This window comes from Phoca vitulina, unplaced genomic scaffold (genome assembly GCF_004348235.1).
Source record: "Phoca vitulina isolate PV1807 unplaced genomic scaffold, GSC_HSeal_1.0 scaffold3, whole genome shotgun sequence".
NCBI classification, from domain to species: Eukaryota; Metazoa; Chordata; class Mammalia; order Carnivora; family Phocidae; genus Phoca; species Phoca vitulina.
Genome location: NW_022589706.1, coordinates 26,025,806 through 26,050,852, shown reverse-complemented (window position 1 = coordinate 26,050,852; position 25,047 = coordinate 26,025,806). Strand labels below are relative to the sequence as shown.

General features: G+C 40.8%; 1 protein-coding gene across 3 annotated transcripts in view; it reads right to left on the bottom strand.

The window, feature by feature from the left end:
- NWD2 (NACHT and WD repeat domain containing 2) overlaps positions 1-25,047 on the bottom strand; it is a 183,992-nt gene that overhangs the window by 18,960 nt on the left and 139,985 nt on the right. For all 3 annotated transcript variants that reach the window (XM_032400164.1, XM_032400165.1, XM_032400166.1), the window contains one exon: positions 4,296-4,499. In XM_032400164.1, coding sequence (XP_032256055.1) covers positions 4,296-4,499 — 204 coding nt within the window. The remainder of the gene's footprint in view (positions 1-4,295; positions 4,500-25,047) is intronic.

Sequence of the window (25,047 nt, the reverse complement as noted above, 5' to 3'; positions counted from 1 at the left end):
TTTCTTTCTTTCTTTCTTTCTTTCTTTCTTTCTTTCTTTCTTTCTTTTTTGATTCTATTTCTTTGCTGATTATCAGTCTGTTCAAATTTTCTATTTCTTCCTGTTTCAGTTTTGGTAGTTTATATGGTTCTAGGAATTCATCCATTTCTTCTAGGTTGTCCAATTTGTTGGCTTATAGTTTTTCGTAATGTTCTTTTATAATTGTATTTCTATGGTGTCAGTTGTTATTTCTCCTCTCTCATTTGTGATTTTATTTATTTAGGCCTTTCTTTATTTTTTCTTGATAAGTCTGTCTAGAGGTTTATCAATTTTATTGATTTTTTTCAAAGGACCAGTTTCTGGTTTCATTACTCTATTCTATTGTGTGTTTATGTGTTTGTGTGTGTGTGTGTGTGTGTTAGTTTCTATATCATTTATTTCTGCCCTAATCTATTATTTCTTTTCTTCTGCTGGTTTTAGGTTTTGTTTGTTGTCCTTTTTTGAGCTCCTTTAGGTGTATGGTTAGGTTGTTTATTTGAGATTTTTCTTGCTTCTTGAGGTAGACTGTATTGTTATAAACTTCCCCCTTATGTACTTTTAAATTTTTTTTTTATTTCCTGGTTGACCCATTCATTGTTTAGTAGCATGCTATTTAACCTCCATGTATTTGTGGTCTTTCCAGATTTTTTCTTGTGATTGACTTCAAGTTTCATAGCATTGTGGTCAGAAAAGTTGCATGGTATGACTTCAATATTCTTGTATTTTTTTGAGGTTTGTTTTGTGGGCTAATATGTGATCTATTCTGGAGAATGTTCCATGTGCCCTTGAAAAGCATATGTGTTCTGTTGTTTTAGGATCTGAATATATCTGTTGAATCCATCTGTTCCTGTGTGTCATTCAAAGCCATTGTTTCCTTGTTGATTTTCTGTTTAGTTGAGCTGTCCATTGATGTAAGTGGGGTGTTAAAGTCCCCTACTATTATTGTGTTATTATCTATTTGTTCCTTTATGTTTGTTATGAACTATTATATGTATTTGGGTGCTTCTATGTTGGGTGCATAAGTGTTTACAATTGTTATATCTTCTTGTTGGATTGTCCTCTTTATTATTACATAGTGACCTTCTCTTTCTCTTGTTACCGTCTTTGTTTAAAGTCCGATATAAGTATTGCTAGTCTGGCTTTCTTTTGACATATATTTGCATGATAGATATTTCTCCATCCCCTCACTTTCAATCTACAGGTGTCTTTACATCTAAAATGAGTCTCTTGTAGGCAGCATACATAAGGGTCTTGTTTTTCATCTATTCTGTCACCCTCTGTCTTTTCATTGGAGCATTTAGTCTATTTGCATTTGAAGTAATTATTGATGGAAATGTATTTATTACCATTTTATTATGTATTTTGTGGTTGTTTCTGAATATTTTCTCTGATCCTTCCTTGTCTTTTTTTCATGTTTTGCTGATTTTCTTTAATGATATATTCGGATTCCTTTCTCTTTATTCTTTGCATAGTTATTAGTGGTTTTTGATTTGTGGTTACCATTAGGTTTGTATATAACTTCATGTGCATATAGCAGTCTATATTAAATTGATGGTCATTTAAGTTTGAACCCATTCTTTTTTCCTGTCCTCCCACATTTTAGGTATATGTTATTATATTTTATATCCTTTTTTGGTGAATTCCTTGGCTGATTTTTTTACAGAAATATTCACTTTTACTGCTTTTGTTTTTCTTACCTTTATACTGTCACTTTTGGTCTCTCCTTTCCACTCAAAGAGCCCCCTTTAATATTTCTTGCAGGGCTGGTTTAATGGTCATGAACTCCTTTAGTTTGTGTTTGTCTCGGAAACTCTTCATCCCTCCTTCTATTCTGAATGATAGCCATGCTGGGAAGAGTATTCTTGGCTGAAGATCTTTCCCATTCAGCACTATGAATATATCATGCTACTTTCTTCTGGCTTGCAAAGTTTCTGTTGAAAACCTCGTGCTAGCTCTATGGGTTTTCCCTTGTAAGTTACTGACTTCTTTTGTCTTGCTGCTTTTAAAATTCTTTCTTTATCACTAGATTTTGCCAATTTAATTACAATATGTGTCTGTTTCTCTGTGTTAAGAAAGTCAGCTATGTCTTCTGCTCTTGAAGGTAGTGACTTTATGAAGAAGAGGTCCTGGAGTGCCCTGCAGCACAGTGTCCCCTATTCACCAGAACTTTACCCTTCAGGAGAGTATCCTATCTGTGTTGCTTATGCCCTGCTGTTGTGTTGGAGTCACTTTTCCTTTCAATGCAGTCATCTGCACTGGCTCTTTGCCTGGTGCAGGCTGTGCTTGCTCTCAGTGGTGTTAGTGGGACCCAAGCAGGCCAGTTCTGAGAGGGCAAGACTGCTGGGGAATTTGGGATGGGGTGGTGGTGTTAGCAAAATTTGTGCTGGGCCCCTAGGCCTATGCCAGATCTCCAAAGTGCTAAGGCGGCTCGGGGCTGCATGCTGGGGTGGCTAGGGATGGGAGGCTGCGTGGGGTGAGTGATGAGGGTTAGACATGCCCGGGCCTGGTGTGAGATGGTGGCTGGGGGCGCATCGCTGGGCATGGTGTGGTGGCAGCTGTGGATCAGGTGGCAGTGTGGCATGCGCATGGCTTTAATAAAATTTGCCGTGAGCCCAGGGCCGAGGCTAGCAGGTTTGGAATGGGCGAGTCCTCAGGAGAACTCGTGGGCTTGGCGCACTGCTAGCAGGTTAAGTAGCAAGTCCCTCTTGGGTTTTGATACAGAGAACAGAAAGTTAAAGGAAAGGTCCTCATATGTTTCCATTTAATTGTCTTTAGTTGTCTCTTCATTTGTTTCTGAGTCTCTGGGAAATGAAATGGGAGGACTGCCGACCAAGCAAGAAACATTTATAGAGTCTTGGTGATAATCTTATTCATGCATTCATTTATTTAACAATAATTTATGCAGAAATATCAGGTGGGGCTTAGAAAATAACTTAAATTTTCCCTAGATGATCTTAGAATGACAAAGGAACAACTCAAGCCAATTAAACAGTAATGTATGAGCAAGTGCTCCCAAACCGCTGTCTAAACCTGGTTTTGTGAGGTATTAGGTTTTTTGATATCTACATTTACCAGCAATACATTTATTCCTGGCATATTCAACTGAGGAATGGCTTGGATTTGCCCTAAGATTCCTATCCACAGAAACAAGATTCTTGCAGATAAGTACTTTGAATAATGCATGGAGGGGGAAGAAGGAAAATTAAGGATCCTGGCATGATTTCATATTGCATGCAGAAAATGCTGTATGCTAAATATGAGAATGACAAATACACAAGGTTCTTAAATGAACTGTTGCCAAGTCAGAGCTGTTCTCCTCTCAGAGATGCCTTGGCACTGAATGTAACAAGGATGTTCTCTTTGGAAGAGGGATGGATCTCTATTCCTTCTTTTCAATCTCTCCAGGAATCCTATGCAAGGAAAAGGCCCATCCGTTTTCTCTTCCTCCTTTATTCTGTTTCAGGGGACACATGGTAGATACATTTAGGAACCAAGTTGGAGAGGAATCATTGATACTATTTCCATCATACAAAGGCATGAATCAACCTCACTCCAAGATTCTACATAAGATACAAGAATATAAACTATGTATGAAATATTAAAGGAAAAATAATTGAATTAAAAAATGAGAGACTTTAAAAATAGCTAGGCAGATTTTAAAAAGCCCCTCCCCCCCAAAAAAAACTTTCACAGATCAAAAATATAACTGTGAAACCTGAAAGCTTAATGCATGAACAGAGTGGACACAGCTGAAGAAAAAAAAATACTGAATTGGGAAAGACCTAAAATAGTCACCTGGACAGCAGCATGGAGAGCTAAGGAAATGGATATGTGAAAGAGAATCAAGAGAAATGGAGGACAGACTGAGATGGTCCAGTGTAAACTAAATTATAGTGCAAAAAAGAAAGAACAGAGGGAATAGAGGAAAGACATTATTTGATGAGATGATAGCTGAGAACTTTCCAGGACAGATAGAATACATGAATTCATGAATATAGGAAGCACGACAACATGACTTCAGAATATCGTAGACACATTATGGCAAAATGGGAAAAATAAGAATATTTTCAGATAAACAGACCCCAGGAGGAGAGTCCGAGAGGCCAAAAAGAAAGGTAAGTCAAAAATTGGAAAGTTTCTTAGCTTTGGATTTTGTTGTTAAAAAGAAATGTAAGGTCCAGGGCAGAACAACTTTCTGTCCGCTATGCCTTTTCTGTGGATGAACAACGGTTGAAAGTAATAGACACGTACATACTTTGGAGAGAAAGATAACTCACTGCATTTTTATTGCTTTTCAGCATTTCCGATTTAGGTCTGAGGTAATAAGCTGCTGGCACTGAGTTCTCGTCACGACAGTACCACTCTTCCAGAAGCTTGGTCTCCAGCTTCGCCTCTACAGCAGCATCCAAAATCATTTCAAACTCCGAGGCTTCAACTTCTCCAGGGATTCGAATGTTCCCATACTTTTCACCTAATAGTCCCTGTGTATCCACAAGAAAGTTCAGGTTAGTGTACCACCAAGAAAATTCATTTTAGTATTCACATCGTCTAGTTAAATTGAATATTTATTGAACATTAAATAGAAACAAGATATGTTGTTCCATCACTTTTCTCTTTTAATCACAGTGGATACTTTCTTCCCATGCATTATTTAATAAGTAGTTAGATCAATTATATTGTATTATAATAAATTCATATAATGAGAACTGAGATTGCATATCACATCAGACAAATTCAAAATACAGAGTTTTGTAGCAAATTTATTTCCCCAAAATTTACATAATACAACAAAAGTTGTTCTACTCTGAGATTTTTTTTGTTTGTTCATGACAAAGAAAAATGACATGCTGGGCTCTATGAAATATCACATAGGCAAACTCTCCAAAGAATTGCTTTGTGAAGAGTTAGATTTTCGTAGCTACAAATGAAAGTAGGAAATCACTGAGTGCGATACTACTATGGACCCCACCCTAACTCAAAACAATTCAAAATGTAAATAAGATATCATTTTCTCCTTATTAAATTGGGAAAGAAAAACATGCTCCGTTTTATGTGAAAGTGTGAGAAGATACCCACATAGTGCTGATGGGTGTGTAAATGGATCCAATATTTCACTGAAGAGTATTCTGGAAGAATGTATTAAAAGCCTTAAAAATCTATATAAATTTGGGCTTCTGGGAAATTGTCTTTAGAAAATAATTAAGGATGTGCATGAAGACTTACCAGAATATTTATGCTGATACAGTTTTAACAGGAAAGAATTGGCATAACAACCTAAGTGTCTTGCAAATGGGAACATTTAAATATACTATGGTACGTCTATTCAAAGGATATAGCAAGTCATGTTCCAGAACTGTATTGATGTAGAAAGATTTTTTTCAAGTTGTTATTTAAATTCCAGTTAGTTAACATACAGCGTAACATTAGTTTCATGTGAGGAATTTAGTGATTCATCACTTACATACAATACTCAGTGCTTATCACAAGTGCCCTCCTTCTTCCCCATCACTCATTTAACCCATCTCCCCACCCATCTTCCCTCCATCAGTTTGTTCTCTATAGTTAAGAGTCTGTTTTCTGGTTTGCCTCTTTTTCCCTTTTTTCCCCTATGTTCATCTGTTTTGTTTCTTAAATTCCACTATGAGTGAAATCATATAGCGTTTGTCTTTCTCTGACTAACTTATTTCACTTAGCATGATACTTTCTAGCTCCATCCATGTCATTGCAAATGGCAAGATTTCATTCCTTTTTTATGGCTGAGTAATATTCCATTGTGTGTGTGTGTGTGTGTGTGTGTGTGTGTGTGTGTGTGTGCGTGTGTGTATACCACACCTTCTTTATCCATTCATCTAGTTGATGGACATTTGGGCTTTTTCCATAATTTGGCTATTGTTGATAATGCTGCTATAAACATGGGATGCACATATCCTTTCCAATCAGTACTTTTGTATCCTTTGGGTAAATACCTAGCAGTGCAATTGCTGGATCGTAGAAGATGTTTATAATGTACTATTAAGTGAAAAGGTAAGTTACAAAACAATATGTATAAGATGATTCCAATGTTTTATATATATTACATATATATGAGAGAGAAGATTGTATATATATGTATATACAAACATACACATAAGAAAAATTTTATAGGAATGCACAGCAATATTATCAATGGCTATCTTTGGGTGGCTTTAAATTTACTTAGGTTGTTTTATGAATTTATTGTTTTTTTTTTTAAGTTTATTTATTTTTTTAGGGATCTCTACATCCAATATGGGACTTGAACTCAAAACCTTGAGATCAAGAGTCACATGCTCCACCGACTGAGCCAGTCAGGCACCCCTGAGTTTATTGTTTTTTTTTTAATTAAAACTTTTTTTTTGCAGTACACATTATTATTTTGTAATGAGAAAAACAACAGGCATTGAAAAATTTTAAACCTAGTGATGCTGTCTCTACTGCTTTGTGGAACAACACTCTCGAGCTTCTTCTAAATGTCTGCTTAAGACTGTGGTTCTCAAAATGTGGTCCTCAGACCAGCAGCATTAGCATCACCTGGGGACTTATTAGTTCTGCAAATTCTCAGGTCCTATCCCAGAACCACTGAGTCACAAACTCTGGGGGTCTCTGCTGAGCAATTAGTGCTTTAGCAAGCCCTCCAGGTGCCTGAACCACTGTTTTAAGCTAATAAAAATATCTTATATAGCATCTGGTATTTCAATTACTCTTCAATGTCTTATCTAGTAGAAACAAAGAAAGGACATAATGGAACCCTAAGACAAATCTATGCCGACCAAGATAAGTTTGTCTGGTTTATGGTGTCCATGGGAAGGTTTCTCTTTAATCTGTGGGCACCTCCATCCTTTCCTCCTGTTGACTAGCACCTTTACTATAAACTCCAAGCCCTGTTTATGCATTGAAACATGGGTGGTTTGGCTTCCTTGGGGGCACTTCTTACTACCTCTACTGCCTATCACTGCAATATCCACAGTGTTTTTTCACCTCATACAGCTAGATAGGTGAGATGATTAAAGTCCTGGGGAGATCTGTGTTCAAACTAAATTCCTAACCTAAACTCTACTGCGAAATGGTAAGCCCCATAAGGGTTGAGGCCTGAGATGTTGATTCCTAGCACATAGAAAATTAAAAAAAAAAAACAACCCTATTTGTTAAATAAATGAATGAACCAAAATAGAGAAGAAATCTTTAGACTGTTCTATTCTTTCTTTAAAAGATTTATTTATTTATTTTAGAGAGAAAGGGAGGGAGGGAGAGAGAGAGCATGAATGGGAGGGGCAGAGGGAGAGGGAGAGAGAATCTCAAGCAGACTCTGCACTGAGCACAGAGCCTGATGTGGGGCTCCATCTCATGACTGTGAGATCACAACCTGAACCGAAACCAAGAGTTGGATTCTTAACTGACTGCACCACCCAGGCGGCTCTTAGACTGTTCTATTCTTAGTTGAAGCTTTTTCTCGTATTCTGAGATAATATTTCAGCTCTCAACAGGTGGAGTAATAATTTGAGAAGGTGCTAGTCTTGTCTGCAACCTTCATTTCAGCCTGTAGTCTTTTAATAGGTCCTGTCTACACACATCCCTGGTTGGCCCATGCCCCATCTCCTTGGGACATAATCCATCCCATCTAACTGGCTCACTCCAGCTGATTGTGGCTAATGGAACTCACTTTTTCAAGCTCAAGTCTCCTCAGTACTAGCCTCAGAGACCAGGCAGGAGGGCAATACAACTTACGTGTCCTCTTTGGCTGCATAAAGGCCCTTTGTAAGGGCCTTGAATGGAGGGACACCACTGCTCTGGTCTCCATTATTTCAGCATGGTAAATGGGGGTCTACAGAGGGTTCTTTTGAAATAAGGGTGTTCTCACTCCAACTCACTGTATCAGCCTGAAGGCCAAATGAGGACCCTTTTATTTCAATCTGCATTTGTTTTGGGCTATTCTTGACAACAGGGTGTATGCAACAAAGCTAATGTTATTTTGAGTTGTTTCTCACTTTCTTTTTTGTTAAGGAATAATCGACACTGTTGCACTTGCCTCAGGCGTACAGCGTAGTGATTCAGTATTTGTATACATTACAAAATGGTCACCACAATAAGTCTAGTTACCATCTGTCACCATACCAAGTTGTTAGGATATTACTGACTACATTCCCTATGTTGTACATTATATCCCCGTGTCTCATTTATTTTATATCTGGTAGTTTGTAGCTCTCAATCCCCTTCACCCATTTTGCCTATGCCCTCACCTCCCTCCCCTCTGGCAACCATCGTTTTATTCTCACTTTTAATGTTCCTCTTCTAAACTCTCTCATGTTAAACTTGGGTAAATGAGCAGGTACGACCTCTCATTTTGCCAGACATACAAAGGGAGACAATATTTTTAAGGCTAGCCAGACTGGGGATTATCCTATTCCTGTTGGTTAGTTCTGGATAAAGGATAGTCAGCATCTTCAGTCAGGACTGTCTGTCATGAGGAGTGAGGTTTTCGTGTTGGGATGAGCCATCCAGAAAACCTGTATGGGCAAGGTAGAGAATAAGAAGACTTCGCAGCAGTAGCCACTGGAGACATTCAGTAGAGTTTGGCCGTGGGTGGAGGATCTGGTGGACAGCCAGAACATTAAATATGGGGTTTAGTAATTGACACTTCTCCATCCGGCAGCCAACGAAGCCCAGGAATATCATGGACCTGGCTACCAAGATCCAGGGCAAGACTGGCTGGATTTGGGGTGTGGAGTAGGAAGGAGGACAAAATAGTGACTTCGTGAGACAAGACTGTGTCCTAGCACAGGACCATTATCACTGCACTAGCAATGAACTAACTGCTGGTTCTTCGTCTTTCTGCCCTTAACTAAGGCTGGTCCCAGAGTCTAGGGCAGTGTCAAATCTATGGCTCAGTTTCTAAAGCATGCACCATGGATTACCTGCACCTCAATCACTCAGGGTGCTTGTTAAAATGTAGGTTCCAAGATCACTTCTCAGACCTAAAGAGCATTGTGGTTGGCAGCCCAGCAATATTCATTTTAAAATGAGATTACAAAGGACACCCGAATTTGAGAACCACTGCTATGGGCAATGCACATGTGGTCTCATGACTAATGGTTAGCAAGCATTGAAGGGGCAGGATGGGGAACACAGCAGATCATTAGAAAAATTGAAGGCTACTCAAAAATAATTATTTGAGGGGTGCCTGGGTGGCTCAGTCGGTTAAGCGTCTGCCTTCGGCTCAGGTCATGATCCCGGGGTCCTGGGATGGAGCCCTGCATCAGGCTCCCTGCTCCGCGGGAGCCTGCTTCTCCTCCTCCCCGCTCATGCTCTCTTCTCACTATCTCTGTCTCTCTCTCTCTCTCAAATAAATAAATAAAATCTTCAAAAAAATAATTATTTGAGCAGAACCGCTGGCACCGAATACTACAATTACTTGATCGATATAGTAAGGCCAAATGTATTTTAGAGTAGAGATACTAAAGAAGAAAAAATATCCTCATCCAATTCAAATAACAAATATATATTGAGCACTTACTATATATATGGTGGTAATATAGAACTTCAGAAAAGTAATAATGTGCTACAGGCTTAAAGTTTCTTATTGGATTGTTCTCCCCAAGTCTTTTCCTTCTATTGATTCTTCCTTTAGGTAGAATGCTCATAAATCATGAAGCAGTTACTTTTCAGGAGTCCAAGACAGGATTCTGTCTTAGTCTTATCTTGCTATTTGAGAAATAGCAAAAAGAGAAATAGTAAAAGAGGAGTTTGCCACCACATTTTTCAGGAAGACTTTATGGGATTCTACGTGCTTACAGTTTCAAGGTAACACACAAAGCATGCCTATATCTACCAGGACTAGAGACAGTCAACTTAGAGAAAGAGTCAGTTGACTTGGTTGCAAAGTCCAGCTCATATGGTTGATGGCTCAGAGTATGGGTAGAGAGATATAGGACCATGCCTAAGAGGCAAGCAGTTAAGATTCAAGGTAGCAAGATGGTGTCCATCTTGGTTTTCTAATCAGATGATTCCTTAGCTCTGGAGCCATAGGGCAGTATCCATGAATGACCACAGAAACTATGAGCAAGAAGGCATCCTCCTCTGTCCCCTGGCAATAGAATATTCACTCCCACCACCGAAGGAGAAACAATTGGTCCACATCCTCCTGACCCCAATGCTCAATGCTCAAGAAGGTCATTTTTTGCTCAGTTAAGCCAACTTTGTCAGTTTGTAGGAGAAATTTGGTGGCAAGTTGAGGGACTACATTCAATTTTGCATTGAGGTCCATTTTTATTAACTACACCACTGATCAATCTGTCTGCGTGATCCCTTATGGAAGAAATGCATATGTCTGAAACAATTTTCAACTTTTTGTTGAATTGCTTAACACACTGTCAGTATACATAGGAACATAAATATAGGGGGTTTCTCCTGTCTGCAGAAATCCATAATCACCTCTCCCACCCACTAATCAAATGTGAAAACATTTAAATTACCCATTCTTCAATATTGAAGATATGTTAGTTAGGCAAGTAGAAACAATCCAATTGAGTTCTCAAATACAATGAGGGAGTTAAGTTCAAATGGTTGAAAAGACTAAGAAAATCTATTTTCACTGTAGTTTCTGCATGTAAAATTCTCGCATAAGAAATACTTTCAGATGCTTTGGGAACTAGATAGAGGTGGTGGTTGCACAACACTGTAAATGTGCTAAATGCCACTGAATTGTTCACATTAAAATGATTAATTAAAAAAAAATTTTTTTTTTTTTGAGAGAGCACGCATGAGGGTGGGGAGGGGCAGAAGGAGAGGGAGATGGAGAGAATCTTATGCAGACTCCAAGCTCAGCGTGGAGCCCAACTCGGGGCTCTATCTCACAACCCCAAGATCATGATCTGAACCAAAATCATGAGTCAGATGCTTAACTGACTGAGCCACCCAGGTGCCCCCAAATGCTTAATGTTATGTGAATTTCATCTCAATTTATAAAAAATTTCTAAATTTTTAAATTCGTTGCAACCAGGACCTTAAATGTAAAAGGACTCCTCTTTTTGTATCTCCCTTTCTTTCTTTACATGCTGATATAGATACATCTAAGCCATTGTTTTTAAAGGCTTAGAGATAACATTTTCTTTCCTCATAATTGATTTTTCTCTTCTATTGGGCAAATGCTGATTCCCTCCACCACCCCCTTCTGCTCTTCATGTGCAGTTCCTTCTGCCTAGGCTTGCGATTGAGAATATTTGGGGTCTGAGTCTGATGGTATGCAGTTTATGTTGTAGCAAAAAGAACAGAAGGATTGAGATATTGTTAAAGGCATGGGGGAGTTCAGTGTGTCTTTGTTCTTACTGTGTTGTGGGATGCCAGGAAAGACATGCGAGAGCAGGCTTTGGGGGGTTATGGATGCCATGCTTTGTAGGCAGGAGGACAGGTGCTCTCTGGGCTGCTATTTATGAGCCCAAACTCACGGGGGCAGCTGGAAGGAAAAGAAGAGATCGCCCCCAACGGTGGAACTATAACAGGCTGAAGCAATACTCCATAAACGCCCTGGTCCCCCTAACTCAGTCACTGACGAAAAGCAGGTGGGACTGTTCCTTCCTCCTGTAAGCTTCCCTTTTATTTATTAAAATAAAACCCACATTTATATATATACTTTTCCTTCATGATTCTGCGACGTAGGTGGAATTGCAGAAGAAAACCCTATCTCACAGACCCTCAGCTGGCTTTCCTAAGACTACTTCTCTAAGAAGACACCGTAGCACCAGCACTTGAATATGGGGCTTTTCATTCAACAACCTCATTCTTTCTACTTCATCAAATTATTGTGCTATGCTCCCTTCTAAAAGTGCCTTCAGGTCGCGTATTTGCTTGTGATGGCTCTTCTAGCCGGTGCCCTTGGCCGGGCCACCATCCATGGCCATGCACTCTGCGCCGCACACCTCCAGGGGGCATTGTTCACAAGACTACGGCATGTGCAGTGTTACGGCCCTGGGTTACAGCCCTTGGCATTCTTTTTGTCTGATTTATTGTTGGGTGGAGGGACCAAAATGGTTGTGATGTATTCCCCGGAGCTCACAGCCCACCTTCATAGAGCTCTGTTATAGAGTGAGGCCAGCTGAACAAAGCCAAAGGGCCAGCACCTGCTTCCCGCGCTTAAGACTATTTTCTCAATTTTTTTATTATGTTAGTCACCATACATTACATCATTAGTTTTTGATGTAGTGTTCCGTGATTTATTGTTTGCGTATAACACCCAGTGCTCAATGTTTTTTTAAAGTCAATAAGCACCTTCACAACTGACTTCTACATTTTTAAATCTAAACATAATATAAGGTACCTTATTTAGCAGTGAATTGCAACTTAGTTACTCCCGCATTGTTCCATATGTCATAAGAAGCAAGAGTAAATGCAGAGAAGGGAATGTAAGAAATGCAGAGAAGGTTCATTTTATGTATCAACTTTAGGAGGTGCCCAGGTATTTGACAAATGTTATTTCTGGGTGTGTCCCTAAGGGTGTTTCTGGATGAGATTAGCATTTGAATCAGCAGACTGAATAGAACAAAAAGGTAGAGGAGGCGAGACTTTGCTCTCTCTGCCTAAATGAGCTGGGACCTTGGTCTCCTGCCATCTGCCTGGGACTTATATTATCGACACGGTTGGGTCTCCAGCTTGCAGAAGGCAGATCGTGACACTTCTGACTTATCTGTTAGAATTAAATAATGTCCACACTAAAGACAGTCTGCATAAGATCTTTAAGAAAGGTCATAACTTTTGGCACCAAAAGACATAAATATCTTTAGAAACCTGTTCATCTCTTAATCATTAGAGATGGACGCTTGCATGCAGGGGTGCCAAGAATGGATGTTAGCAGATACGTTTAGCACCTAGAGCACACAATTATCCAGATAACCATGATGGAATTAACAGGTATATTCTGATTAGACATTTACTGGCATCTGTCTATGGGCAAAAAAAAATACACCCATCTCCCACCATTTGTACATAGTGAGAATGTGTTTCACATACCACAAAAACGAATTTCTGAAATACAATATATAGACAAAAAGATCTGTTCATGCACACAAATGATCTATATGGCAATCAAGAATATTTTGAGGTTGGGAAAGGCAAGTGTCAGGAATGACCTTGGTGAGTTGCTTCACTTCTTTGGGTCTCAGCCTTCCCGTCTGTACACGGAGAGATTACTTTAGGCTTTGTGTACTCATCTGGCCACACATCTACCCTGGTTGGTTGTGAGAATCAAGCAGGTCCTACAGGTGAAAGCACTCTGTGAGATGCAAAGCACCTGGCGAAAGCATAAGGCGCCACTACTTTACCCAAATATAATTTATAGAGAAACACACGTGTTCAATACACTCAGACATACATCCATGGAATAGAAATCAATCCTGAGAAGTACAGCTGGACAGATAGAGAAGGGAATGAAGTATCTCTCGATTGAACAAAGAGAAACAGAAGACAGGAGGAAAAGAGTGCATAGCTGTTTGCTTACAGGTGGTAAGAAGGTGAGGCAATGTAGAGTCCAGCCTGTAAGGATAAATTCCTCCATTCTCAGGAAGTGGGGCGAGAAAAAGAGGCTTAAGTGGACTCTGCTGGGTGAACTGTCTTAGCTAGCTGTAGCTATAGCAACAGATGGGTGGCGTGAACCTTTATGGAGAATTACAGGCAATGCTTTAGGGGCAGCTGACGGCTCTCATGTAAAAATAAGTATTAAAAAATGGTGCAATTTGTGTCATTATCCATGTGTTAATAGCCATGTTTGAAGGAACTGAGTTACTGAAATTCAATTATGCTACAAAAGAAGACCAGCGTTGCTTCTGACTGAACTGTGTCCCCTGGAATTCATATGTTGAGCCCCAACTCCCCCACGTGATAGACATGGGGTCCTTAAGGAGGTGATCAGGGTTAAAGGAGGTCATCAGGGTAGAGCTTGGAGCCAACAGAACGGGTGCTCTTATAAGAAGAGGAAGCGAGCCAAGAATTTGCTTTGCTTTATGCCAGAAGGAAGTTGTCTTCAGGCCAGGAAGCGTTCTCAACAGACTCTGACCGCGTTGGCACCCTGAACTTGGACTTGTAAACACCAGAACTGTGAGAAAAGACATTTCTGTGGTTTAAGCCACCCATTCTATGGTATTTTGTTATGTTAGCCTGGCTAATATGGTGTGGTAATATGCTATGTTAGAACTAAGGCAAGCCTAATGAACAAAACGAAGCAAATTTTGTCAATATAAGATCTGGTATTTCTTTCTTTTTTTTTTTTTTTAAAGATTTATTTATTTATTTGACAAGGAGAGAGACAGCAAGAAGAGGGAACACAAGCAGGGGGAGTGGGAGAGGGAGAAGCAAGCTTCCAGCTGAGCAGGGAGCCCGGTTCGGGGCTTGATCCCAGGACCCTGGGATCATGACCTGAGCCGAAGGCAGACGCCCAACAACTGAGCCACCCAGGTGCCCCAGATCTGGTATTTCTGACAATTCATCATAAAACGTACTGAGGGGGTAAAATCATAGATTAAATGATCTACCAATTCCGTAAAGTATGTAACAGAATATGTTAATGCTTCGATCTAGTTTATTTGAGAGTTTCAGCTCATAACAAAGTATAGTTTTACCTTTTTTATGATTTAACTATAGTTATTTACATACACCCACTGCTGAACTTAGATTAATAATTATATCAATAATCTACCTTTTACTTATTACAATGTGCTTTTGTGTGTAAGGACATTCTATTACCTGGAAAATACTGGACACACTCTGACTCTTTAGAATCATCCCAGCAAGGGAAGCAAGCATAAGTGCGAAAGGACTGGGGAGCAGAACCCTCCTGGGGGTTGGCTGTTAATTTGCATCAGTTTCAAAGTACAGGTTATAACCCTAATGGTGGCCAGCTGCCTCACAAAACTGAGAACCAGGACATGTGTAAGGATTACTGGGATTCTAAAATGCTAAAGAAAGAATTCATTGAAAAAGTGTTTACAAAAGAGGAAGGGCTTGGGGGGGCCGTGGAAAGGAGTGGGGAGAGTGTTTTGGACATATTGGAAGTGAGATGCTCTTACTTCGGTGGTGCTGTCCATAGAGCAATTACAGATATAGATCTGTAAGTCAAAAGAGTAATCCATCTGGAAAAGCAGCCCCCGAAATCCTCATGCATTCATTCCATAACCATTGAGCACCTAACTTGGCAGGGTGACCAACATTTCGGTTTGCTCAGGACCGTCCCAGTTTGACAACTGAAAGTCACAGACACCTCCTCGGTCCCCGGCAAGCTGGGATGACTGGTGACATGAAGGCACTCATGGTCCTTGCTCCTTTGAGCTTTCTAGGAGGGCAGTCGGATATCTGTACAAATTAGATAGTTCAAGGGGGAATGACAGAGTGGAAAGAGAGCAGGGCTGAGGACCACCAAACTTGAGTGTGGGCACGGGTGCAGGAGGAGGAAGAGGGGACGAGTGTCCCAGAAGTCCAGAGGGAAGAGAATGATAATGCTGAAAACATTTATACAGAGTTCTTACAAAGCAGTGGGAAAATGGACAAAGGACACGAACTGGTAATTCAGAGAGGCAGAAAAACAAGGGCCGGTAAGCATGAAAGAGAACAATGCTCAAGGCTAGCTTTTGCAAATGCAAATACACGTGATTGAGGCTTTTTGCTAATCAAACCGATAGAGGGAAATAATACCTCGTAGTTGCGGAGGCAAAAGGAAACGGGCACTCTCCGACACAGAGAACTGATAAAAATGGGCACAACTTTGCTGAGAATGTAATCTGGCAGTAGGTGTAAGATTCTACTTTTAGAAATCCATCCTACTCTTTCCACAAAGATTTGTGTACTAAGATGCTCAACCATTTTTAGCTTATGTCTTGGCTTTATTCTCAGAAGAGATTTTAAATTTACCAGTGTTCATATAAACAAACAAAATTGCCAGCCATAATCACTAATTCACATAAGCTGTGGGAGGGAATTCTGCTCAAGTGTCTATTTTTCTAAGTCTTCGAAGAAATTAACTAGAGAAACACACAAAGCATAAAATAACCAGCTATTCCCCACACCAACTTGACCACTCAACATTTGGTCCTATTTTCAAGTGGCTTTTTTTTTTTTTTTTTTTTACAGTAATAGACCTTTCCCACTGATGAATATTTAGATTCTTCCAATCTTTTTTTTTTAAATATAAATAACACCATACGCAATATCCTATCGTTAAGGTAGCAGATATTGAGGGCATTATGTCCATGGAAATAGCATCCGTTTATATTTAACATATAAAACGTCCCACACTCAGATTCTAACTTCACACTTAAAAATGTGGATTCCAGTCCTGTTTTAGTGCCCGTGGAGGCTGGTTCTCGCAGCCATGGTCCAGCTGGCTGGGTCCTCATCCTGGCTTTGATACATCGCACAACGCCTGGCCCACAGCGGGCTCTCCCTTCTCTTCCTGCTGCCCTGCAAGGGTCAGCCCCGGTCAGTGTGTCTAAGGGTTCTTTCAGAACTGCTCATCTGTGTGCAGATCCTGGGAGGCTTTTCAGCGCTGCTTTGAAAGCCTTATGGGGGGAAAAAAAGCTAAATTGCCCATGCATGCTGCTGGCCCACAGTTCTAAGCAAAGTTTCTTCTTTTGAACTGGGGACAGAGCAGAGAGGTCTAGGAGGAAGGCTGGCAGGTGCACCACGGACCCGAAAGCTGGACAGAAGGAAAGCTGGCTTAAGGGTTAACTGTCTAACTGGCAGCGTTATTAATGGGTATCCAGTAATAAGGTCTGGGCTCAGGAAGGTCAATGGTGACTTACTGGCGTCCCCTTCAGTATATGTCTAATCTATAATTGTAATTTTACATTTCAAATCCTTCTAATATCTTGTATAATATTCTCTCCCCTTAGATGGTAGTCAACTGACCCGGTATTTTCAAATGCATTTAAATGGTTTTCATTACAAGGAATGTACATTTGAATATCCTCTTTCTTTCCTGATGGAAAATATTGAGTCATACGTGGAAATATTTATGCCATCCATGTTTCCTAGGCTCTAGTGGCTGGTGATAAACTAGAGTCGAAATCATTGCTACAGAAGAGCTTGATCTGGCTTTGCATCTACCTTCCATGGAGCTCTGAATCCCTGGAATTCCTCCAGAAGAGTTCTGGGAGGCTCAGGGGCAATTTCAGATTTGCTCTGGGGTTTAGGGGTCTTCGTGTTGCTGCTCTGCCATCTTACCTTTGTAAAGCCTTCCTTGTCTGAGGCAGTGTCTCCAGAAGTGGTGGGCAAAGGCAGCACCGCAGCTGCCGTAGTCCGTACCCACCATGGACCGCGATGCTAGAGCGGATGCCTGAAGACCTTTATGCCACGGTTCCTGGCGATGGGTGTCCCTCCCTCCTCCCATCCCCCACTGATGCCACATGCTGGGTTTGCCTTCTCTGGTCACTGCAGACACAGGTTCCTGCAGTCCTGAGTTCTTAGCTGTCCACAGCTCCATTTGCTCTGAGCATCCCCCCTTCGCCCTTCGGATGCAGCATGTCCTTGGACCCACCCCTTCCTTCCATGATGGCTTGTGTCCTTGGGACCAAACTCCTATGTTTTGTTTTACCTTTCCTGGATGAGAAATTTCTGTAGGCTTTTCATGTAGCCATTTTTGAAGGGACGCTCCATCATTCCTCTCATCTTTGCTAATTTGCTTGAATTCTGGGGTAAGGGCAGTTTATGAGGCTCCTTCTTGGATTCGTCTTCCGCTAATTTCAGCGTGTCTATTACAAAGAAACCCAGTTATCCAGCACCACTAGCTCTTGCACATGAGAGGGAGGAATATGAACTAATTATATGCCATTAACTCATCTGATCCTCGTAACACTATGAATTACTGCTTCCACGTTGAAGCTGAGAAATCAGAGGATCAGAAATGTCAAGTAACTTGCCTAAGATCCCACAGCTGGTTCAAGATGGAGCTCAACTCTGAGCCCAAGTCTTTCTAATGCAAGTCCATAATCTTTTTACCATATCATGCTTTCTTCAGGGAGATTTCCGAATAGCTTGTTTATCCCTTTAGACGGCTTAAAAACCCTTTAAAATAAATTTCAATAGAAAAAATGTCTGTATTTTATGTATTTTATACTTTTTTATATTCTATATATATTCTATATATATTATAAATATATACAGTATTTTATACTATATTTTATACTTTTATTTCACTTTGATATATAAGAAGACAGTGGGTACAGTTTACCTTTTATTAACAAGGTGGCACTGAAAGTGGTTAAGAGCACAGTCTCTTGTTACGTGACCTCAGGCAACTGCTCCAGTCATAACAGGGCCAACCTCAGTGGATTGCCATGTGGATTAAGAGCATTAATATAAGGGAATTAGAATGGTAATGAACATAAATGCTCAGTAAAGGCTACATTTTAATCGAAGAATTTGTCAATAATCACTGTATAATATGTGGATCCAATTCTTCTACACATTTTTATTTGGTCCTGTAAATGTCAGGCTGTGAGCTATCGTTTTTCCTGCTGTCACAATACCCAGTTCCAGCAGACTTCCTTTACTAGATCTAATGGGGAATGAGAAACTAGACCAACCAACTTTTACAGAACTATATATTGAGTCCGAATGACATTTGAAGAAGACAGATTATTCGTGACTTTAGTATAGTTTCACTACAGCTACTTCTGGAGCAAGGAGACCATTTATCTTTATTTCTGAGTGTCAGGTTACTTTTTGAAGTTCATGTTGAGGCCACTGGGAGGCTGATCTCTAGATGAGGAAAATGTAATTCTCTAAAATGTGAGGAAGTCTAGTATAGGCAGTGATCATTAAAAAAACAAAAAACAAACCCCCCTACCCCCCAAAAAACCAAAACCTTATGAAAACTTTCAAACACACCCAAAAGTAGAGAGACTAACATAACAAACCCCCAGACCTATTTCAAGTAATTTCTAATACTTAGATAATCTTGTTTCACCCATCCTTAGGAATCCTGTCATTTTATCAAACAAAGACAAACCAAAAAACCCTCAGCATGTATTTTTCCCTTTTAAAAAGTTTTAAATGTCCTCCTCATGCTGTTATTAAACTCAAAAGAATTAAGTGTAATTTATTGACTTAATCCCCCCTCCACTCCATATTGAGATTTCCCCAGCTGTCTCAAAAATTTTTTGTAGTTGCAGGTTTTTTAAATCGAGATCTGAATAAAGTCCGTAGATTGCATCGGGGTTGTATACCTTTTAAATTTAGCTTCTTTGGTCATAGCCTCCCTCTCTCGCAGCTCACTGGTTGGTGGAGTAAGTAGGTTATTGGTCCTGTAACCAGTGTTCAAAGTGTGGGCCCCAGAGAAGCAGCGTCAGCCTCCCCTGGGAACATGTTAGAAATGCAAATTCTGTTCTCCGGCCCCATCCAATCCTAAGACAGAAACTCTGGGAATTCGTCCCAGCCATTTGCTTTCCTGTGCCCTCTAGGACCTGCATGTGGGATAGTCAACAACAGTGGTACCCAATCGTAGATGTGGCTGATTGCCGCCTCCTGTTGCCATTTATCTTCAATCAACCTTCATATTTCCTATCAGCTGGCAATTAGATTTAGAACCTTGATTATATTCAGGCTCAACTTTTTTTTTTTTTTTAAGGCAAGACTACTTCACCAATCATGCTGTACTTTCTTCCTGCATCAATCACGAGGCTCACAAGACCTGTCTGACCCAATGCTAGGAATGCTGAGACTGCCCGGGCTCGGTTGGCGCCCGCCTGATGCCTGCTTTACTGAATAATCGTATCAACCATTGATAAGTGTAGTCTAGACTTACTATTTCCTTTGGGGTGGTGAGACGATGATTTCTAGTATCTGTCCTGCATTTATGGATCATTTTCAGCCCTTTGTGGTTGTTGCTTAGAGACCAGGACAACCTCGTGGCATATTAGCAAGTTTAAAAGCAGCATGAATTTACATGACTCTTTGTTTACAAATTTTAAGAAATCATGAATTTTTGGGTAACTCTTGGGATAATCAGTCATAGACCTCTGATTTGCATTTGCTCAGAAACCACTCAATTAGTGAAGAAATGACAATTTAACAGTTTTGAATATGGGTTCTGGTTGTGAGTCAATTATGGTCTTCCTGTGCTAAAGCCAGATCCGCTGCTCCACCAAGATGTGTTCATAGACGTGTGTTCGGACGCCTCGGTACGCTTTACGCTGTGATGACTGTATCCCCTATTCCTACCTCTCTGATAAGAATTTTAAGATATTCTGAGCTAATGTCAGAGTACTTTGGGTGAAATCCTAAAAATGCATCTCTTAGACCTGACTCATTTAATCTATGAGACAGAGCAACGTTTCTCAAACCTTTTTGGACAAAGACCTGCAGTAAGAAATGTGTTTTATATTGTGACCCTGTTCTCTATCCCTTCCTCTCTCTCTCTCTCTCTCTCTCTCTCTCTCTCTCTCACACACACACATACACACACACACACACACCTACTTTAGAAGTGGAGAGTCTGTGTCTACTCCAGACCTATGGAATGAGAAATTGAGAGCAGATCCAGTAATAATTTGTTTCATCAAATGATTATATTACATGCAATGCATCGTGATGCTTTCTATTGGATTCTCTCTAGTTCTATTCTATCCCACTCCACTAAAAATTGCTGGTCATAACCCACTATATTAGAAACTAGATTAGAATGATTTCCTAGTCCACTATTAGACTATAACCCACATTCTCAAAAATGTGTAATCCTTCAAAGAAAAAGCTCTTGTCCTCCATGGTTTTAAAATCACTTTCCCCGAGATTGCTTCATTTTTATTTGGTTACCTATTGAACATAAGTGTCCCTGATCTCAGGCACACACAACTGACCGTAATGCAAGGTGGTGCTGCTAATAAAAGCATAAAGTGAATTCACAGAGGTGGGAACCATTATTTGAACTAGGGGCACAAAGGAAAGTTTTATGTTGATATTTTTTTTTTTTTGAGAGGGGAGGAGGGGCAGAGGGAAAGAGAGAATCTTTTTTTTTTTTTTAAAGATTTTATTTATTAGAGAGCATGCACGCATGTGCATGAGAGGGAAGCGGGTCAGAGGAAGAAGCAGACTCCCTACTGAGTGGGGATCCCAATGTGGGACTTGATCCTGGGACTCCGGGATCATGACCTGAGCCGAAGGCAGTCGCTTAACCAAATGAGCCACCCAGGCGCCCCGGAAAGAGAGAATCTTAAACAGGTTCCACACCCAGCATGGAGCCTGATGCAGGGCTCGAACTCACAACCCTGAGATCATGACCTGAGCTGAAATCAAGAGTCAGGTGCTTAATGGACTGCACCACCCAGGCACCATGCTGGGGTAAAAGTTTATTCATTTATTCATAATTTAAGTGAAGAAGTAGGTACAATAAATGAAGGATGAGATTCTGGCCCTTCCTGAGGTTACAGGCCAGATGGGAAAGGAAAGGAGACATTTGGTCAGGACTCAGACCTCCGAGAAGACTGAGCTAGTCAGAAGGTTGACTGTGGAGGAGGAAGGAAGTAAAACTTGAGCCAGCCCCTGCTGGATAAAAAGGCCATATGGGGGAAGGGTGGGAATAGACCCTCTGGATGCTTGCATTTATAAATGAGGAGAGGTGCTTTTCAGAGGCCACTAGAAGCCTGGCAACAATAACAAAGCTTTTATTTTTATCAATAATAATAACAGCAATTACTATGAAGTTATGGGTTAGGTACTATTATTTCCAACACTGAGAAAGTCTCATGAATTTGGTCACACAGCAAGTATATGACAGAACAAGGATCTTGAACTCAGGTCTGTAGAACTCCAAAGTTCACAGTCCTGTTCCTTATGCTCTGGAGTGCGGCTGGGACAGAACTCACATTAAGAGCCAGCATGCAGTGGTGTGTGATGACATTTAAGGGATGGGTGGCTCAAGTGTGGACTGGCAGGGGAATGTGGACCTAATTCTACAGGTCTCTGATTACTAGGCCTTGATCAGCTATGAGATGTCCAATATTACTGAAAAGGAATCACGCAAGTTTGTGAATGGAAGATTATTAGGCCTACTAATAGTGACATTCTTTCTCCTTTCCAATCTGGTATACATTCCTGAATGCGACTAAAGGGACGAGTACCACAAATTGCCCATGACCTGAAGCCTACCTCTTTCATGCCACAGGCCATAAAAATACCTGGGTCTGCTCCTAGGGCTGGTGTGTAGATGTAAACCCCATCTTGAGGTGTGTGTATTAGAACAACAAGGGGAGAGTTGTTGCTGTAGGGAATCGAAGATGATCTATGCGTCTTAGCCTTGCCCTGGAGAGGCTGTGAGCTTTGTATTGGGTATGCAGTTGCCGCAACTTTAGAGAAGCCCTCTCCACGGGGGAAAATGGATCTGACTTCTAGGAGTTTGTTTCCCTGTGGAACAGACCCACTGGAATCCGGACTTATGGTTGGGTAGGTTGCCAGGTGCCTGATTCTGGATGTGTAGACTGATGGAGTCATTCTAGGCTCTGCTCAGATGTCACTCTCTCACCTAAACCTGCTCTATCCACTTGTGTTACACTAGCCTTTCAAGTACCCATCACACCTTGCCATATCATTTCTTATTGTGCCTTATCACCAGCTAAAGTGGCCTTTGGAAAACTCATTTGTTTTCTTGTTCATTATATTTTCTCTGTTATAAGCTCCAAGAATGCCGAGTCCTTATCTGTCTTGCTCATTGCCGTACTCTCATGCCTAGAACAGTGCCTGACGCACAATGGAAGTTCAGTAAATACTGGTGGATGAGCAGAAGGCAGATCCAGGGAGTGGTGGGCTGGGGGTTTGGCAGTCTTCCCAGTGCTTTATTTTCCAGTTTTCCAATGCTTTTGTTGTTGGTGATTCCACGGAAAGATCAGGAAGAAGTGAATAGCCCAGTCCTTTCTCCCAGGGGGTTAATTACTTGGGTTGAGACCTTTTACCATCAAGACAATCCTCGTGGCATTCAAAGTACATTTGCTTATGCTGTGAAATATGGTTCATCAAAGTTAACAATTAGTTGGTGTTGTACAACAGAAACTAATGAAAAGTCATGGTAATGGCTAAAATAATAAAATCTTACCCTTGGTAGAAACGTTAGGGAGAATGTAGTACCAACTCTTCATTTTGCAGATAAGGAAACAGAGTCTTTCCAAAAGATGAAATGACATGTCAGAATCTATGCAGCTGGGTCATCACAGAGAGCCAGGGCTAGAACTTAGAATTTCTCATCCCGGCCTTACCGTCTACTTTATAACAGAGCTTCCATAATGCTGTCTTCAAATGAGAAATTAATTGATCAAAGGACAAATATTCTAGGTATGGGTGAAATACATTGCATTTAAGTAATATTGCAGAAGAAGAAAATGTCTGCTAAAAATGAGCTAACATTGTCCTCTATAATACCTCTGTGTTTATCCCTGCGATTAACAGCACACAATTTAATCCAGTGCTTAAACATCTCATTATGGGAAATCCCCACGTTTCTCAATGGGGAAGCTAAAAAAAAAAAAAAAAAATCAAAGGATATTGTTCCTGATCTCAGGCATAGATAACCCTGATGGAAGGTCGTGTTGTAAAAGTATCAAATGTGTACACAGAGGTGGGTGCCACTGATTTGAACTAGAAGCACAGCAAGGATAAGAATTTCAACAAGCAGAAGACACTGCAGATGGGGGAAAAGCAGGAGGTCTGAAGGTGGGCAAGGATGCTCAAAGAACTGTAGGCAGCCTTCTGAGACTGGAAGAATGCATGGAAGACCCTTCTTTCTGCAGAGGAAAGCTAGGCACTCAGAGGTGGATTGTGGAGGACCTGGAGACTCATTAAGTTTTCTTTTTTTTTTTTTTTTGATACCACTGAGTTTTTGAGGAGGGGACTAACTTCATCACATACACCTCTTTTTTTTTTTTTTTTTTTTTTTAAGATTTTTTATTTATTCATTTGAGAGAGAATGAGATAGAGAGCATGAGAGGGGGGAGGGTCAGAGGGAGAAGCAGACTCCCCGCTGAGCAGGGAGCCCGATGTGGGACTCGATCCCGGGACTCCAGGATCATGACCTGAGCCGAAGGCAGTCGCCTAACCAACTGAGCCACCCAGGCGCCCCATCACATACACCTCTTAACAACGAAGTAATTCTGGTGTAAAATGCTGAGAAGAAAGCTGCTGCCATCGGAGGGACTAGTGAAGGGTCCAGATGAGAGGAGATGAGGGTCTGAACCAGGGTGGTGTCAAAAGTACTGGAATGGGGAGAGATGGAGTGTGTGCGCCATGTTGAGGTTCCAGTGGACAGGGAGGGACAGAAGGTACAAGAGAAAGAGCTAACTGGAAGAGAAGATCTGGGGGCAGCTGAGGCTCAGGTGACTCTTGGGAGAGCAGCCTTTCTTGCTGACTCAGTCTGTAAACTAGGCCCAGTGGAGGTGAGGACATAATCTGTGAGGGGAGTACGGTGGTCAGGGGGTTCGTGGTGATGTCCTGTGTTTCTCAGTAAAGAGGGAGATGAGATCTCTTGCCAAGTTGGAGAGAGAGAAAGTAGGTTTTGTGATTGGTAAGTGAAAGAGCTACTACACAAAATACACATTATGGGCTCTTCCAGGAGACGTGGTTCCTAATTTAATGAATGGTTTACTGCTCTTTACTTACATATATACATTTTAAATGAGTGTTATTCTCACTTGTTCTGCTAGGCAATTATCTGTGCCTCGCACAAAATGACTACACAGCATCCATTAAGGATAGCACATGTCACTGAATCCTTAATGTTCTTTTTTTGCCGAATCAATCCTGTTGAAGTTCACTTTTAAGCACAACTGTAGCCAGTGTGACCACAAAAAATATACATAGCCATCATTCCTTTAGGGAAAGGCTATCTGGCTTCTCCAAACTTCGTTTCAAGAAAGGCAAATTGATTGAGATTAAAATGTATGCATTTTGCATTTTGTTTATGATGCATCAGCAGTCACAATAAAAGCAGAGCACTCCATCCTGGCTTCCATAAAATCATTAAATGCCCATTTGTCAGCCTCTCATCAAGAGCAA